The 14,414-nt window shown below is 43.6% G+C and overlaps 1 protein-coding gene across 2 annotated transcripts in view; it reads right to left on the bottom strand.

Annotated features, from left to right (window-relative positions):
* The window catches only part of lrp3 (low density lipoprotein receptor-related protein 3), a 17,830-nt gene that overhangs the window by 2,885 nt on the left and 531 nt on the right, over nucleotides 1–14,414 (bottom strand). Inside the window, exons 2-6 of one of the 2 annotated variants that reach the window (XM_020536533.2) lie at nucleotides 9,344–9,385; nucleotides 3,163–3,301; nucleotides 2,403–2,611; nucleotides 620–1,706; nucleotides 45–201 (exon numbers count right to left, since the gene is read on the bottom strand). In XM_020536533.2, coding sequence (XP_020392122.1) covers nucleotides 45–201; nucleotides 620–1,706; nucleotides 2,403–2,611; nucleotides 3,163–3,301; nucleotides 9,344–9,385 — 1,634 coding nt within the window. The remainder of the gene's footprint in view (nucleotides 1–44; nucleotides 202–619; nucleotides 1,707–2,402; nucleotides 2,612–3,162; nucleotides 3,302–9,343; nucleotides 9,386–14,414) is intronic. The other variant, XM_020536534.2, reaches the window with a different exon arrangement.

Genomic DNA, 14,414 nt, shown 5'->3' with positions numbered 1-14,414 from the left:
GAGGGTCTACCTGAGCAGAGGGTCTACCTGAGCAGAGGGTCTACCTGAGCTGGGTTGTAGACAGGGAAGTCATCGACAGGTGGAATGAGTCCCTGGGCAATCAGCTGTCCATACGATGGGGGAGCCTCACGTTGTACAAAGTCGGCCTCCAGCCGGGTCATGGGGGTGTCAAAAGCTCTAAAACAAAAAAGGAAACCTGATCTGTAAAAGGAAAAATTGTGGTTCAGAACAATATAATTTCAGAAACCCCTAACTCAGATTTGCATAATCCAGAGTGATAAATAAGCACAGTGCTGCATTTCAGAGGGTCAGCGCTGAGGGAGCGCTGCATTATTGGAGGGTCCATGATGCTGGTGGATCAGGACCAAGGGGGGAGCAGAGGGATAAGCCTTGTGGAGTAGTCAATGTTGTGGGAGTGGCAAACTGCCAGAGGGTTAATATTTTGAAAAAGATCGTAATCTGAGGGCCCTCAGCCCTCACAGTAAAAGCTCCCTTGCTCTGATCTAATGTATCTTACAAATTAATAGTTTTAGAGAATATTCTTCATTCAAAACTTTTTTTAGTTTGTTTTTTACTGAAACCCAACTGTGATGGAGACATATAGCTCTGGTTGTGGTACCTGTATTCGCGGGTCCGAAGGGAGTACAGTTTGAAAGCACAGCCCAAGGCAATGACCAGCAGGAGGCCACATATCAGGCTCCCAATGAGGGCAGCTGTGATCACTTTCCTTGGCACCACCATCAGACAGTTCTGTTCATCACTGCCATCCTGGCAATCCTCCTGGCCATCACAACGCCATTGCTCAAAGATGCAGATCTTGGTGCCACAGTGGAAATTCCCGGGCTGGCAGGAGAAGCAGTTTTTCTCATCAGAGCCATCAGGGCAGTTCTTCTGGTTGTTACAGCGATCTGCCAGTGGGTAGCACATGCCGCTGGTGCCCCCACATGGGTATTCATCTTTTTGGCAGGCAGCACAGTTCTCCTCGTCCTTGCCGTTCGGACAGTGCCACCAGCCATCACAGCGCTGAGTATCTGCAAAACAGCCCCCGTCATTCCCACAAGGGTGCTGTTGTGGAAGGCAGTAGCCTTTCACCTGGTACGTGGCATTGAAACCATGGCCTGTGCTGCCAGGGTCAGTGTGGTAGAAGACGGTGATTTGACCTTGTGAGGACTCAATGGTGATAGTGTGCCCATTATTACGGAAGGTTAATGCCTGAAGCAGTCTGCTCTGCTCCTTGCTTGCTCCATCATACACAAGCATCTTATCGTTGTAACCCAACTGTAGGTTCAGCTGCAACACAATGTGCCTGCTGTCCTGAGTATCCACCACCCAGGTACAGTCCAACTGTGCCCTGTCTTGCTGGGATCGGAAGTAGTCCGGTGAAGCAAACGAACCGTAGAAATTGGCCATTTTCTTGCCACAGCTGGTATCAGGACAGTTTTCCTCATCTGTTCCCTGGTCACAATCCATGCTGCCATCGCACCGAACTTTCATCGGGAGGCACTGGGGGGCATCATTCACCAGGCAACGGAATGTTCTAGCTGAACACGGGCTTGTGTGCGGTATGGTTGGGGGGAGCTGACAATGCTGCTCATCAGAGTTATCTCCACATTCATCCATATCATTACATCTCCAGGTGCTCAGGATGCATTTGCCGTTCCCACACAGGAACTCGTCCGGCTTGCAGCTGCTCTGAGTCAGTCTCCCTGTGTGAACAGTAAAAAATCACAACCTCAAGCCCTGCAGATAAACTGAAATGTAGAGCACAGGAACAAGCTAATCTGGCCGAACAGGTGGTCGCTTCTTCCCATCCTCATTTCAACAATCCTGTTATAGTCCCAATTGATGGTAAAACTGGGTAACTCTAACCGCAAACACAGACCTGGCTTGATAGATCATACATCTTTTTCAATCACTGCACAAATTTACTTCCTCGATCTTGACCTAAACTCTCAGTTTCTTGGAAATGCTGAGTTTCCTCTGTTCGAAGTGACTTTCTGGCCTTCTTAAAAGAAAGCAAGTCAGACCTTCACAGAACTGAAAACTAAAATCCATTTTCTTCTACTTTAGAACTCAAGTTTCCAAAAATAATAAGGAGTCTTCATCACATTCAGCATGTCCTCCTCTGTCCTTCTCCCTCCTGTTTATCTAGCTTCCCCAAAATGCAACAATATTTACCTCAACTCACCTTGAGGTCATAATTTCCACATTGTAACCACTCTGTGGGTATTGTTTCTGTTGTCTTACCTATTGCAATTATTAGTGAACAACTTGTATTTGTGGCCCCTGTTGTGGCCTTTCTCACAAGTTGAAATCTCTTTTCTTTATCCACCCCATCAAGCTCTTATATCAGCAGTCATCCTCCTCCAACACAATACAAACAGTGGGCTAATTAGGCACACCTCGGATATAGGACAGTCGGAATCCCCGAGAGCGACCTGAGCTAGTTGGATCGGAATGAAAGAAGATCCAGGCGTGGTCTCTTGTGGAGATGAAGGGTTGGGGGGTGTACGAGCCACACATTCTGTATTCCTCTCGTTTTGGTGTCGGCCCAATCATCAGCCAGTCCACCGTACATTTGTGAGAATTCTCTAGGTCAAAATTCTGAAAGCTGGAAAATCAAGAGAGAGAAAGTCAGCCTCACTCTGGATAAATCCTACGACCGAGTAGCTACCGCTCTGTACCAGACATTACCCACCAGTGGTAATAATGCTGGAGATCTGAAACAAACCCAGAGAATGCTGAAGAAACTCAGCAAGTCTGACAGTATCTGTAGAGTGAGAAAGTGTTATCACTTCAAATCCAATATGACACTTTACTGACTCATTAACTGCTTCTTACAATTTGTGCTAACCCTCCTTAATTAACTCAAACCTCTTTTCCCTGATTGTACCTAAAACCATACCAACCACTGATACCGCATCCAAAAGACCAAACAATGCACTTTCCAGTTGGTCAGAAGCAGCCTCACAAACTCTGCAGTGAAATCATAGTCTGACCCTAGAAGGACCTACACTTGGGAGCTCTCTCACCAACTCTGCAACACTGGCAAGTGCCCCCATACTGGAGGGAGAACACTGTCGTGCTCACAGACCCATTTACAAGTCAGGAAGGTAGATTACTGCAAAGCACCCCATCAAACTGAAAACTCAGGCCCAGTACCTGATGGTTATGAGATCTCCATAGTCCCCCTGGATGTACCAGCTGCAGTTCATGGATGGAGGATAATTCATGGGCCAGGAAGGGCTGTAGATAACTCCACGGTGCTCTTTGTGTGGTTCCAGCCTCCCATGGCAGGCAGCTGAAAGAACAGGGAAAAAGGAAACATACAAATTAAGATCAACCATCACAATGTGGATGAAATAAAATTATTTTCAGCTCTCTCCCCACTCAGCACACTGAATGATAATTGACGTCAGTTTTAAACTTTCAGATTTTTTAATGTTGAATTTTCACACAGAATCCCTACAGCGTGGAAGCAGGCCATTTGGCCCATCAACTCCACACCGCCCCTCCAAACAGCATCCCACCCAGACCCACCCTCTAACCTACCACTACATTTCCCACCCTAGACACTGTGGGCAATTTAGCATGGCCAATCCACCTGAGCTGCATATCTTTGGACTGTGGGAGGAAACCAGAGCACCTGGAGGAAACCTATGCAGACACAGAACATAGAACAGTACAGCACAGTACAGGCCCTTCGGCCCACGATGTTGTGCTGACCTATTATCCTACTAAGATCAATCTACCCTGCATACCCTACATTTTACTATCCTTCATGTGCCGATCCAAGAGCCGCTTAAAAGTGTCTAAAGTATCTGCCTCCACTACCATTGCCGGCAGCGCATTCCACACGCCCACCACTCTCTGTGTGAAGAACCTACCTCTGACATCTCCCAGACACGGGGAGAATGTGCAAACTCCACACAGACAGTCGCCCAAGGCTGGAATAGAACCCAGGTCCCTGGCGCTGTGAAGCAGCAGCACTAGCCACTGAGCCACCATGCTCCCCAATTTCCATAACAAAGCTAACTGCTTCAGGAATAAATCAGCAGCCTGAGTTAGCCAATGCCACAAGAATCACATAAACGATTAGAACAGGTTTCTTTATGAAAAGTGTGATGCCATTGGGGAAGCACGGTGGTTCAGTGGTTAGCACTGCTCCTCACAGCCCAGGGATCAGGGTTCAATTCCATCCACGGGCAACCGTCTGTGTGGAGTTTAAACATTCTCCCCATGTCTGCGTGGGTCCCCTCTGGGCGGTCTAGTTTCCTTGAACAGTCCAAGGATGTGCAGGTTAGGTGTACTGGCCATGCTATATTGCCCATACTGCCAGGGATATGTAGGCTAGGCAGATTAGCCATGGGAAATGTGTGGTTACAAGGATAGGTGAGGGTGTTCTTCGGAGGATCAGTGTGGACTCAATGGGCTGAATGGCCTGCTTCCACACTGTAAGAATTCTATGCTTTGTGAACCAGTCACCCATATTGTCAATTTCCAGCCATCCTTAAGAAACACAGGACACATGTACCAAGTAACTTATTATACTTCAGCTGGCATACTGGATGCCACATAATAGGAAAAATGTGAACACACTGGAGACAGGAGAAAGAGATTTACAAGAATGGTATCCAGATGAGACACTTCAGTTAGGAAAAGGTAGGGACCGTTCTTCTTGGAGAGAAGAGTAAGAAGAAATGTGATTGAAATTTTCAAAATCATGAGGGAACTGTATAGGATAGATAGGGAGAAACTGTTGTCACTCATAAAAGGATCAGGAAGCAGTGGACTCGGCCTGAAAGCAATTTACGAAAGCAAATGTAATGCAAGAAAAAAAAATTATACACAACAAATGGTTATGATCTGGATTGCACTGCCTGGAAATGTGGAGAAGGCTGGTTCAAGAGGGGCATCAGATGGTTATTTAAATAAAAACAATGTGCAACTGTCAGGGAGATAAAGACAGAATGGAACTAGGTTATGTTACTTATTTGGAGACTGTGCAAACACCATGTGCCATTCTTTTGCACCATAATATTTCTGCGCCTATCAGATATAGCTGGTCACTACATTCGTGTTATTGCAGTTTACATTGTTATTTTGTTCTTGCATCGGGCATGAAGTTCTATATTTAACCAGCTCTCAAGCCCTTTCAGAATCTAATATTTTTCAATGAGATCATTCCTCTCATTCTTCTAAGCTCTAGAGAATATTGACCTGGATGCTGGTGTCGATCATGACTAAGAAAGGTCTGTCTTCTCCCCTGAGGTAGTTCAGTGAGTTGAGCAGAATGGTTTGATACATGCAACTAGTTCAGGGAACAGTCAGATGTAACCTGGCTCAGACCAAACCTCATTAGGCAGCTTCATTCACATGCCCTTGGTACAGTGGGAAATCTGCAGGATTCCTAGATTCCTAGTAGGTTGGTTTATTAATTAATCAATCACTGACAGATCTCCACAGTAGTGGTCATGGCTGATGCACTGCTGTACGAGGCTTAGAGTGACAGACCAATGAAAACATAATCCATGACTCCGATGCGACAGTGACGCAGAGGCCCAAAAATATAGAGTCAAAGCATTGGAGACAATTTGGCCCTTGGGCCCATCTGTACAACAGCCCAGACAGTCCCATTCTCATACTGCATTCCTGTCATCCTGAAAGTTATTTTTCTTCATGCGAAAATCCTATTTCATTTTGAAATTATTAGCTGTCTCCATTTCACGTGAGAGATTATGTCAGGGAAGATGTGGTAAACTGAGAAAGAGAAGGCAAAACAGTTGGACAGCCAGGGCAGACATGATGGGCCAGATAACCTCCTTCTGCACTGCACAATCTTGAGAACAAATACTTTTCACCCTGAAATCAACACAACAGTTTTGTTCTCAGAAATGGAAAGTCAGTCACGACTAAAAAAAACAGCTCCAGCAATGGTCAAAGCAAAGCAACAAGTCATCACCGATCATGTGATTTACAGAAAGCCTTCATTAAAACAAATCTCCAATGTCCAGTGAACTTTTAATAACCCGTGTTTACAAAAAATCTCTAGGTATTTCCACAATACTTGAAACTAAATCTGTTTTTCACTATCCTTCAAAATAGTTCATTGGTCAAAACAGTTTTAACCTTCTCAAAAGTGCCTGGCACTTCCATGACCACACAACCTCAGTCTTCTTTTGCAACAACAAACAAGGGTAGGGCATATACAATTAATGGTAGTGTTGTAGAACAGGGGGATCTAGGATTTCAGGTACATAATTCTTTGAAGTTTTCATCACATATAGACAGGGTGGTTAAAAAGGCATTCAGCACACACCTTCTTTGCTCAGTCCTTCAAGTATAGGAGTTGGGAAGTTATGTTGAGGCTGTACATTGGTTAAGCCTCTTCTGGAGTACTGTGTCCAGTTCTGGTCACCCCAGTTATAGGAAGGATATTATTAAGCTGGAGGCAGTTGAGAAAAGATTTTCCAGGATGTTGCCAGGTATGGGAGGTTTAAGTTATAGAGCAAGGCTGGATAGGCTGGGACTTTCTTTACTGGAGTGTAGGACGTTGAGAGGTGACCTTATAGCAGTTTATAAAATAATGAACAGTATACACAGAGTTAATAGTAGTTGTCTTTTCCCTAGGATGGGGGATTTCAAGACTATGGGGTACATTTTTAAGGTGAGAGGAAAAAGATTTAAAAAAGACATGAGGGGAAACTTTTTTTTTTTTTACAGAGGCTTATTCATGTGTGAAATGAACTTCCAGAGGAAGTGGCGGATGTGGATACAATTACAATGTTTAAAAGAAATTTGGATAAGTACATGAATAGGAAAAGTTTGGAGGGATATGGGCCAGGAGCAGGCAGGTGGGACTAGTTTAATTTGGGATTATGTTTGGCATAGACTGGTTGGACCGAAGGGTCTGTTTCTGTGTTGTACGACTATATGACTCGATAACAAATCCATCAGCACAGCAGCTGTAGTGCTGACATTTGGTACAAACTTGCAATCAAAGCCACACATCTCCAAAAGTCTCCATGCATCCTTGTTTAGTATTGGGGACACAGAATTCCACTAATGCTTGCACCCTGGCTGTTCTTGGCAGCACTTGTCCTGTCACCCAAGGGTAGGTTAGTCATGCCACTGCACATTCATCTTTTTTCACCAAATCAACCGACTGCAACTGTCTAAACAACAGTTCCCATTTCTTCCAAATGGCTCTCCCAAGTATCACTGTATACCAATATATCATCAAGGTATTTGGTTAATCAGGCTCTAAAAAGTTGTTGGACCATTTTTCAGACCAAATGGTATTGCCTGACATTGTAAAAGACTGTCTAGTATTAGAGGCTGATGTGTCTTCAGCTCAAGTGTTAAAGGAACTTGTCAATATTCCTTTAACAAATCAATTTTGGTAAGAAATCTAACACTACCAACCCTATCAATGCAGCCTTCTAAGTGAGGAATTGAAATCAAATCTGCCCTCATTACTGCATTGACTTTACTGTTGTCAATGCGGAATGTGGTTGATACATCAGGCTTAGGCACTGCCATTACTGGGGAATTCCAGCTGCTTCGACTGGATTCAATTAGGCAGTTTTTCCAACATGAATCGGATTTCTGTTTTCACCTGGGCCTGGTTCTTCAGACCTAAGTGATAAGAGTGTTTTACAGGAGAGGATTCTGCACATCCACATCATGTACGATTAATGTTGTACACCCTAGTTTTCCCTATAGATCACTTTAAAATGTGGTAACTAACCTTGCCAGTTCTGTTCATTCTTCTGCCTCTAAATATGAGAGGAGGGTGTCGAACCTGCCTAACCATTCAGTATTAGCTACGCAGATATTGGCAATGTTCTATGCCTCCTCCTCCTCCTCAATATTCCTTTTATCCTCCACTGTCCTTATTACTTATATATGCTTATCTGCTTCTCGACAAGGACAATGCTTCAACATGTTTAATTACGACATTTTCTCAAAAGCAGAGATAGTAAGAACTGCAGATGCTGGAGTCACAGACAACACAGTGTGGAGGTGGAGGAACACAGCAGGTCAGGCAGCATCAGAGGAGCAGGAAAGCTGACGTTTCAGGTCGGGACCCTTTTTCAGAAATGGGGGAGGGGAAAGGGAGCTCTGAAATAAATAGAGAGGAGGGGTGGGGCTGGGGAAGGTAGGTGGGATGGCGATAGATGGATGTACGTAGGGGTAGTGGGGATCGTAGGCAGGTACTGAGAAAGGAGATGTGGCTGTAGTACCGGGTTTGCTTCAGTATGTGTTCAAGGACCTTCAGGGTGAAAGAGATCACCAGTGGGTTGCAGTGGTAGAGAGATCCACTGAGGTCTTTCAGGAGGGAGGAGGACAACTTTTCAGGGGCTAGTTTTTTGATTTTCAGATGCTCTGTTTTCATTCTCGCTAACTTTTTCATTCAATGATCCACTCATGTAACAACAATACCTTCAATATGTGTTAAATTGTTTTCAGAGTTTTCTGTTTTAGAAACATAAGGTAGCACAAACAGCAAAGATTGTATACATACATAAACTAAATAAATACTTGGTACAAGGCAATTCAGGGATTGAAAGAAATTGACGTTCGGGTTTATGATCGGATTTTAAATTACATCCCAAAAGGAACAGGAAAAGGAGACTTATTGCTGACATGGAACAATTTGTATATGGCGAAAGTAAATGTTGTGTGATTACAGCAGAGTCCTGCATATATCATGCACAATCTTTGAACTCACTCATGTTTATGTGCCAAAAGTAGGGTAACAAAGCAAATAATGCATTCATTCTAGTTTCAAAGCACTACAGCAAAATTCAAAGTAGTATTATGGTGGCCTGCAGCTCCCTGGAACTTGATTGAAACTTGGGCCTAGCATCATACCCCATCACACCCACCAACTGGCTGAAATTCAGATCCAGCCCAGGCCCTGCCAACCCAGCTGGTTGGAACTTGGGCGCTGCCACAACAGGCACTCACTTCACTCAGGCAGGCTGAGTAAACATATTCCAGAGCTTGCTCCAACCTCAATCAAGTCTCCTTCATGCTTAGGAACCAGCCAAATCAGCTTCTCCAATCACAGGTTCCCTCTTTCCCATCACTGCTGCTCCTCCAGTCATTGATTCTTTTTCTCAAGGAGCAACAAGAGCATGAAAGAGGGAATCGGAGATAGGTGGAGCTGGAGCTGCCTGCATAGGAGACACCACATCTCTGGTTAGAGGAGTAACTCCTCAAAGATTCTGCCTCTCCAAAGTACAATTGAACACCTCCATGATTGGGTTTACTCGCAGGGAGAATGCACCTGCCCTCCTGCCTCACGTATTGCACACTGGGAGGAAAATACTCTTACCCATTCCGGAACATTCCACGTCTCCCAAAAAGAAGGAACAAGCTGCAGAGACAAAACAAAGTAAACCAGTTAACAAAAATTAAATCACCTCTTACTCATCTACACACCACAAGATACAGGCCTAGACTGTCCAGCTTTTCCTCATATGGCAATCTGCTCATTCCAGGTCTAGTAAACCTCTGAAACTTCCAACACATTAACATCCTTCTGTAAGTACAATAGCCAGCACTGTACACAGTACTCCAGATGCAATACACCACACCATTACAGCAGGTACTCTGCGTTGCCACTCACACTGTGTAAACTCCCAGTTCATCTCTTTAATGCACCATTGCTGCACATTGTGTAGGTTACAACAGCGCAAATGGACTTCCCTCAGATTCCTATTCAAGCTAACAGCTGTGCATTTAGCCAGCTCAGCTCTGAAATTCCCTCATCTCCACCTTTGTCTCGATATCTGCTTTTGCATCGTGTGATGCATATTGTTTGAGGCTTAGTATCAAGCACAAGTGCCAATCTTAAGCCAGTCAGCACCAAGTGGGAGACTGAAATGAATCAATTTTTTGGAATTATGGAATGCTAACCTTTACCTTAAGGAACACAAAGGTGAGAGATTTCTGTTCTAACAACAGAAATCTCTGGTTAAAGCCTGGTTAAACTGAATACTGATCAGTTCTGAGCATTGCTGCTCAGGAATTAATCTCTTGGCCTTTGATTGGGTACAGCACAGATTCAGCAGAAAGATCCTGGGATCAAAAAGGTTACATTATATGGACAGATTACATAGTCTAGATTTGAACATATGCACAAACATCCAAATTAGGAGCACGGCTAGGTCATTCTATGCCTTCCGCTTGCCCTGCATTTCAATAAGATCAGAGCTTATCTGGACGTGGCCTCAATTCCACATTCCCCCCTACTCCTATAGCTTTTGATTTTCCTGTTGGTCGAGAATCTAATTTTTAAGGACCCTGTCTCCACCGCTCTCTGGGCAAGAGAATTCCACAGACTCTCAACCCTTGGAGAGAAGAGTTTCCTCATCTTCATCTTATATTCTTTTAAATATTGAAGATTAAAGGTGATTTCATTGAGATATTTAAAATGGTAAAAGGTGTTGAAGGGGTAAAGAAGTAAACTATTTCTTTCAATAAAAGCAAATTATTATGGACGCTAGGAGTCTCAAATAAAAACAGAAAAGTGGTGGAGAAACCCAACAGGTCTGGCAGTATCTGTGGAGAGAGAAACATAGTGAATGTTTTGTCAGTGAGAAGATGTAAAAACCTTAAAAATTTCAGATAGGACATCCAGGTAATGTCAGAATTCTGAGGGGAGCAAAAACTTAGACTTGTGTTTGCCTCAACATCCCCAAAAATCTTATCCAGGCCTGTTGGGGGTTAAACATTTCAAAGATATGATTAATAAATTTGTTTTTAGTAGAGGTAACAGAATCAAAGAAATGATAGCTATAATATAGATAAGGAATGATCCAAACTAAACCAGAGAAGAGGTTCGAGGGGTTGTAAAGGCTCTTCCTGTTTCAAATGCACAACATCAGAACAGATTTTTTTAGTCATCCAGCAGTTGTGCAAACTGATACGAGGGGAGATAGGAGTTTATTTTTTGCAGTGTTATGTTGTGATTTGGAATGCACTGCCAGAAAGAGCAGTGGAAGTACTTTTTCTTAAACTCAGTCATGGACGTGGGCATCACTGGCTGGACCAACATATATTGCCAATCCCTAGTTGTCCTTTAGATGGTGGTGCTGAGCTGCCCTTTTGAACAGCTGCAGTCATTGTGCTGCATCACAATGCCCTTGGAGAGGGAATTCCAGGATATTTACCCAGCGACACTGAAGGAGTGGCAATATATTTCCATGTAAGGGTGGCGAGCAGCTTGGAGGGGAACCTGCAGGTGGTGGTGTTCCTACGTACCTGTTGCTTTTTTCCTTCTAGATGGAAATGGTCTCAAGGACAGTTTGAAGGTGCTGTCAAGTATCCTCGTAACTTTCTGCAGTGCATCTTGTAGCTTGTATACACTGCTGCTACTGAGCATCGGTGGTGGAGGGAGTGGATATGGTGCCAATCATGTGGGCGACTTTGTCTTGGATGGTGTCAAGCTTCTTGAGTTGTTGGTGCTTGCACCCATCCAGGCAAGTGGGGAATATTCCGTCACACTCCTGGCTTGTGCGTTGTAGACTTATGAATAACTTTTAAAAAGCACCTGAATAAATACTTGAAGGGGAAAATTGTGCAGTTTGAGGGAAGATGTATTCTTTCAATAACTCTTTCAAAGATCCAACAGAGGCACCATGGTCCACTATTGCTTCCTCCTGTGCTGTGACATTCTATTCCCTGATTCTTTCAAGGCAAGGTTCATTTTCTTTCAATAATAGTGAATTAAGGGCCCCGACAGAAAAACAGAATCTGACAGCTCAAACACATCAATATTTCAGAAAAGGGTGGTTGCCGTCAAAGGTTGTTGGGTTTGAGGTTCGAAACTAGTCCACTGCCCCTCAACATCAAATCAACAAACCAATAATACACAGCATGTTGAAATGCATTGAACAATCAAAACATTTAAATTCCACAGGGAGTATTCATGTCACAATATAATGAAACAAAAATCCAAGGCAGACAACACCAGTTCAGCCAACAAGTTGTTCTGAATCTCTTGGGTCCAGGAATTATTAAACTATTCCAAGCACTCTCTACACATCCAGGCAAACTCAAAAGCAGCTTCACAACCACCCATCCATCAGCAACAATATTTACAAATTCCAAACTCAAAAATGTTTCCATTAGCCATAATTTCATTGTTTTGCAAGTTGAAATAATTCAACCTTAGTTTCAATAAAGACAAAAATGAATTACAAATAGGAAGCATCTTCTATCCCTAACACCCTTAATTTTAAATCCATTAATATTTCACCTAAAGGAACAACTTAAATGTCGGCAGTATCCATCAAAATCACTTCCAATTAAATAAACAAACAGCTCACACAGAAACAGGCCCAACAACGATCTGGTCATCTGCTCTAAATTGATTCAATTATCCCCAGAAAGTGGACATTGCTGGCTATTCTAATGATTGTTGCCAATCCCTTATCACCCTGGAGAAGGTGGTGGTGAGCTGCCTTACTGAGGTGATGTAAAGGCAACCACAGTTCTCAGATTCTGACCCAGCAACAGTGAGATAGTTCCAAGTCAGGATGGTGTGTAGCTGAAGGGATCCTGATTAATATCATACAGAATATCATTTCCCTTGTTCTTATTCAAAGTAATAGCCTGGAATCTTTTATTTAAACCCCAGAGCCCAGAAGTAGCCTCATGTTACTAGCTCTTCCAAAAGACAATTTCAACAGTGCTGTACTCCCTCAGTATTGACCATTTCAACAATACTGTGCTACCTCAATACTGACCTTCCACCTCATCATTAAAAGATCCTGACTCATAACTTAATGCAGATTGCTGTTTTGAATAATTGATTCCAAGTCATTACTGTCAATGTTGCTGTGCTTCATGATAAACTTCAAAGTGTCAGCACTTCACTGTGCTGTCCTTGGAATACTGGCCACAGAGGGTTGAGGGAACAGGACCCGACAGGGGTTGGGGGGATACTTTCCAGCTTCTGGACACTGCCTCCAGTCCATCATAGTACATTTTGCTACAATTTTGCCTCAGTACTGGTGAAGCTGGCTTCAATGGGAGCGCTAAGAGTTGCAGAAGGCGGAGCTGACACAGCCGATCTGTTGCTGGACCACATCACTGACAGTTTTTGAGAGGTAGCAACCAAGGTATGAGAAATGCACACCATATTTCAGAGTCATTCCTTCAAAATCCAAACTAGGAGCAGAAGGTCATTCAGACCCTCAAGCCCTGCTGCTCCATTTAGGAAAATCATTGGTTGATCTGATTATGAGCTCACACAACATTCCTGAATTCAAATGGAAAGAGGAATGATTAATAGTCTGTATTGGGTTAATATACAAAATTGACTTTGGCAACATTCAAGGAGAGGTTGAGTTTCCTGAATGTGGAGCTCAAAAGCAAAACAGTGCACAGCTATGAGAAAAAGGCAAGTGAATGGCACTTAGTGAATTATTGGGGAGGTGGGGGATGCTGTGGCAATGACACCTCACTGGTCACCAAGGCTAATGAACTGGGAATAGAGGCTCGAATCTGACCACAGCAGCTGGTGGAATTGAAATTCGATTAACAAATCTGGAATTTAAAGTTAGTTGCAGTGATGGTACCCATGAAACTATTATCAATTGTTGCATAAACCTATCAAATTCATTCATATCTGGTAAGGCAATAAGCCATCCCCAACTGGGGTGACCTACATGTGACTATAGACCCACTGCAATGCGGGTGAATCTTAAGGAATTCTTGGCTCCGAAATGGCCAAGGAAACCACTGAAAATAGGTAACAATGATGGCCTTGTCAGTGACATGCAGATCCAGTGGGAAAAAATAAAGCTGCAGCAAGCCAGCATGAATACGGTGGGCTGAACAGCCTCCTCTATGCAAAAACTATTCTGTGATTTGATGATATCAATGCCTCCAAGACAAACATCTCTTTCTTAGGGTATGGTGCCTTGAACTGTTCACATCTTCCAGCTTTGGTCTACCCAGCAACTTATAAAACTGAAGCATTTCTTTTATCCACACATATTCTAACCTCCAAAAACAACGGCCAGCATTCCGTTGTTCTCATTATTTTCTGTCACTGTTCCTAAGATTTTGACGATTTATGTACCTGGATCACTAACTTTCTCTCTCTTCCTAATTGTTTCCAGCTTTCCATCATTTTGAGAATCTCCTGTTCTTTTCATTTTAGGTTTAACGTGGATGAGCTGACGATTCAGACTAATTTCTCTCTGCTTCCAGTGCTGCCTACCTTTGTGTCATGATCAAATCGCTGAGGCCACAACACCAGTCCCTGTAGGAAACAGCTCATCATCCCTCCCAGGATCAGGTGGGAACTCTGCTCGCCCCCGATCCCGGGGATTTCTCTCTGTTCCCCCCCGATCCCGGGGATTTCTCCCTATTCCACACCCCCACCCCGATCC

The sequence above is a fragment of the Rhincodon typus genome, chromosome 15 (assembly GCF_021869965.1).
Source record: "Rhincodon typus isolate 14 chromosome 15, sRhiTyp1.1, whole genome shotgun sequence".
In the NCBI taxonomy this organism is placed as follows: Eukaryota; Metazoa; Chordata; class Chondrichthyes; order Orectolobiformes; family Rhincodontidae; genus Rhincodon; species Rhincodon typus.
Note: the sequence above shows the minus strand (reverse complement) of the source record. Positions and strands in the feature narration are given on the sequence as shown.